General features: G+C 36.0%; 1 protein-coding gene across 1 annotated transcript; it reads left to right on the top strand.

The window, feature by feature from the left end:
• Nucleotides 1-259: 259 nt before the first annotated feature.
• On the top strand, nt 260-1,947 carry LOC141600573 (uncharacterized). The gene is made up of 4 exons (XM_074420814.1): nt 260-588; nt 700-1,081; nt 1,163-1,349; nt 1,694-1,947. The coding sequence occupies exons 1-4, from the start codon at nt 260-262 to the stop codon at nt 1,945-1,947; spliced, it is 1,152 nt and encodes a 383-aa protein (XP_074276915.1).
• Nucleotides 1,948-4,256: the final 2,309 nt, after the last annotated feature.

Raw genomic sequence — 4,256 nt, 5'->3', positions numbered from 1 at the left:
AACCTTACAATGTAACTCTCACAATTTCAAAAATGCATAATTATAATTAGATTTCTCTCAAATTCATTCTTTTGTTTCTCTTATTTTCTTCCATTTAATTTTGTACAATTTCATAACATCATGATGAAGATGATGAAATTTCATATGATATCAGTCACCATGGATTGATCGATCTTGGTTATTCTTTAAGCTTCCGCACATCAAAATTTTACTTTTACTCTTCTTTTACATCATTTTTTCGTCTTTCTTCAAAATCATCATGCCTGAATCATCGGATACTCCTGATCAATATTCAACTTTTGATGATCCTCTGTTTCCCACTCAGAATGATCAACCGAATCTGAAACTCACAGATGTCTTGCTTGATGGCACGAATTTTTTACAATGGCAAAGAGATGTTGTCCAAGCATTGCTGTCCAAGAACAAGTCTGGTTTCATCACAGGGGAATGCTCAATGCCTGATAAAACTGATAAAACTTACAATCAGTGGATCAGGTGTGATCTTTCGGTTCTCAGGTGGATTCTTCATTCAATTTCACAGCCACGTCGTGATAATCTGCAGTATGCTGCTTCTGCAAAGAATCTTTGGTCAGAAATTATTAAAAGATATGGTCAATTGAATGTATTGTAACTTTATGAATTGAAGAAAGATCTCATCAATGCTAAGCAAGACAATCAGCCTCTGATTGATTATTACAGCAAGATGAAGAATCTCTGGGAAAGCATTGATCAGATGGATCATGTTCCAGTTTGTGTATGTGGTGCTATGTTTGCTTGCACTTGTCAGCTCTTAAAGAAAATCTTGCACAAGGAGACTCATTCAAAGCTTATTCAGTTACTTATGGGTTTAAACTCCAGTTATGAACAAGTGCAAACCACCGTCCTTTCTATGGATCCTCTCCCTTCTATCAACAGGACACTTGATTTACTTCAGAAGATTGAGAAGCATAAAGTATTGAATGACTCAGCTAATGAGATTTTTGTTGAAACTGCTTCATATGCTTCCAAGAAACGTTTCAACAATTCCTCTTTCCAGGGTCAAGCTTCCAAGAAATCAAAGGATTCTGATGCATGTGTTGATGTTTGTGATCACTGAAACAAACCAGGGCATGTAATTGATGACTGTCACAGGCTCAAAACTTGTACTTACTGCAATATTAAGGGTCATATTAGTGAACGTTGCTACAAGTACAAGGCTTACATGGCTAAGAAAGGTAAAGCAAATGTTGCTGATTCTGTTCAGACTGTCAACAATGTCATCTCTGCTAATCATGTTCAGGATGAAGAATATGTTGATATTTCTCCTTTGGACACCATGGTACCTTACAATCAACATGTGCACTATTCTGGTATGCCTGCTAATATAATGTGTCTTCTGATATGTACAAGGGATTATTAATCCAGTTATGCAACAAGTCTCCAAAGCTTATTCTGAAACATCTCCTTTGAGTTCTTCGGTTAACTTTTTTTTTTGATGACGAGGGGGTTGAATCCCCCCCGGCCCATGCATTCCTGCACCACCACATGGACCATGTAAGCCACCCCCTTCCGGAGCGGCAGTGGCCAAGTGATCATCGCCCCAGCTGATAGTGGAACCCGGGACCTCTCAACTCCTGCATTTCTGCAAGTTTCAAGGTTTAACCCGGCTACCACTGGACTAACACCACTTGGTTTTCTTCAGTTAACTTTGCAGGTATGGTTTTTGGTCCTGTTTCTTTTAATGTTCATAATAGTACTAATATGCTTAATGATACATCATGGATTGTGGATACTGGAACATCTGAGCATATTATATGTCATGAACAATTACTGTATAATATCAAGATCTTGTATAAACCAATTTATGTTGCATTGCCTGATGGCACACTTAAAAAAGTTCAGAAAACTGGAAATACATATTTTACTCATAACATTATTCTTAAGAATGCTATACATTCCAGATTTTAGACAAAATTTATTGTCTGTTGGCAAGCTAGTAACCGCCACTGGTTTAACAGTTTGTTTCTTGGAATCTAAATGTTTGATTCATGACCCTTCAAATCAGTGGTTGTTGTTGCAAAAAGATCTGGCGATTTGTATATGATAGCATTGAATAATGTAGATTCATTTTCTGTTCAATCTAGTTTAGTTCCTACAAGCAATATATCTACTGTTTTTGTTTCCTCTACGTCAAAATCAGTCGATAAGCATTGTATTTTGTCTTTAATTCATGCAAGGTTTGGGCATTCTTCTTTGGAAAAGTTACAACATGTACCTTGTATTGATCTTACAGGAATAAAAACTATCTTTTGTGAGACTTGTTTACTTGCTCAACATCATATCTTGTCATTTAATAGAAGTTTATCACATGCTAAGCAATGTTTTGATCTAATTCTTGCTGATGTATGGGGTCCTTACAGAATTCAATCTAGTACAGGTGCCAGGTCTTTTCTAACTATTCGAGATGATTATTCTATAAATACATGGGTTTTTTTTATTCAAAATAAAACTTAGGTTCCTGGTCTTCTTAAAGGTTTTGTCTCTTATGCTGAGACACAGTTTAATGCAAAAATTAAAGTTATTAGATCAGATAATGGCACAGAAATATTTCAAAATTAGTGTAAGGATTACTTTCATTCTAAAGGAATTGTTCATCAGAGAAGCGTAGCAGGTAGACCACAACAGAATGGTCGTGTAGAGAGGAAGCATAAGCATCTTCTTGACACTGCCAGGGCTTTGAAGTTTTAATCTCATATGCCAGTTAAATTTTGGGGTGAATGTTTAATAACTGATGCTTACTTAATTAACAAAATGCCATCAAAAATACTCAAATGGAAGACTCTATATGAAATATTGTTTAATGAGCTTCCTAAATATAATGAGTTGAGGGTGTTTGATTCTCTATGTTTTGCTGCAAAATCAACTTCTGATAAATTTAAACCAAGAGCAACTAAATGTTTTTCTTGGTTACCCTTTTAATCAAAAGGGTTATAAACTTTATGATCTTGACAAGAAGGATATATTTACTAGCAGGGATGTCATTTTTAAGGAAGATTATTTTCCATTCCAAAATGATGTTAACCTACAACAGACAAATGATATGACACTGGTAGATCAGCATTCTGACAGATTAAATGATCCTTTTGAAACAAAGAACAATACAACTATTAGTGTATCCTTAGATCCAAACCAGCCTGATAGTCACCTTGTTACAGGTGATATTGTTACATCACCTGCAGGTAGTGATGATTTACAATTTGGTCCTGCAGTTTCAGCTGATGTTACAGAGGATACGACAGTAGATCAGTCCACAATACATACAGATGATCATACTGTCAAAAAGACAAGCAGAACTAGAATGATGTCTACAAGATTAAGGGTGTCTTTTACCACCATCTTTGATTCATCCTAATGCATTACATGTCAAAGTTCTTAATGATATAAGTGGTTTTGACAAAGAATATGTTAAGTCTCTGTGTAATGTTTTGATTGAGTCTGAACCAACTTCTTATAAACAAGCCACAGCTGATCCTAGATGGCTTATGGCTATGAAGCAAGAATTAACTGCATTAAAAAATAATCATACTTGGGAAATGACCACTTTGCCATCTGACAAACAAGCTATAGGTAGCAAATGGGTGTATAAGATTAAATACAAACCTGATGGCACAGTTGAAAGATTTAAGGCCAGATTAGTTGCCAAAGGCTATAATCAGATAAAAGATTGACAGGCTAATCGTATACCTACCAAAAATAAACCAACTGGCCTAAACTAATGTAGCAAGGAAGTCGGGATCGTATCCACAGGGAGGCTGTTTGCAAATCTAAATGTCAATTCAAGTTTGTCTGAGTCACAACGTTGGGGGTTTGAAATAGGTTTGTCTATTAACTAAGGTAGCAAACAAAAGAAAGTAAATTATAAACGAATTCAAATAAAAGAGAGAAACAGCTAGGATGATCGGTTCACCGCGGTCTACAACGATCTAAGGTAAAGTCAACGGTCAGCAATAAACGGTCTGAAGGGTACTGAACAGGTCCTCTCGGTCCACTGTTTGCCCTAGAATTATAATATAGCTCTCGCCCTAATTAGAGTATCCTATTGTTCATAGTAAGTCTTCGCCTTTTCCAATATCTCGATCCATGTCAAGGTTTAACAAGATGGTCAATTAATTACGTGCACTTAATTAATCAAACCGTTATCAGATGCCACGATTAACAATTCAGATGGAGTAAACAGCTAGTGTAACACCCTCTCATACCAAGGTACCTTACCAAGG

Source organism: Silene latifolia, chromosome 9, assembly GCF_048544455.1.
Source record: "Silene latifolia isolate original U9 population chromosome 9, ASM4854445v1, whole genome shotgun sequence".
NCBI classification, from domain to species: Eukaryota; Viridiplantae; Streptophyta; class Magnoliopsida; order Caryophyllales; family Caryophyllaceae; genus Silene; species Silene latifolia.
The sequence above is the reverse complement of the archived record's forward strand: the minus strand, read 5'-3'. Positions and strand labels throughout refer to the sequence as shown.

Excerpts from the sequence above, each read along its gene's own strand:
- LOC141600573 (XM_074420814.1), top strand. The coding sequence starts at position 260 with ATGCCTGAATCATCGGATACTCCTGATCAATATTCAACTTTTGATGAT. Across the intron at positions 1,082-1,162 it reads ATTCTGATGCATGTGTTGAT|GGTCATATTAGTGAACGTTG; the intron begins GTTTGTGATCAC and ends TGCAATATTAAG. Across the intron at positions 1,350-1,693 it reads TCAACATGTGCACTATTCTG|GTATGGTTTTTGGTCCTGTT; the intron begins GTATGCCTGCTA and ends TTAACTTTGCAG.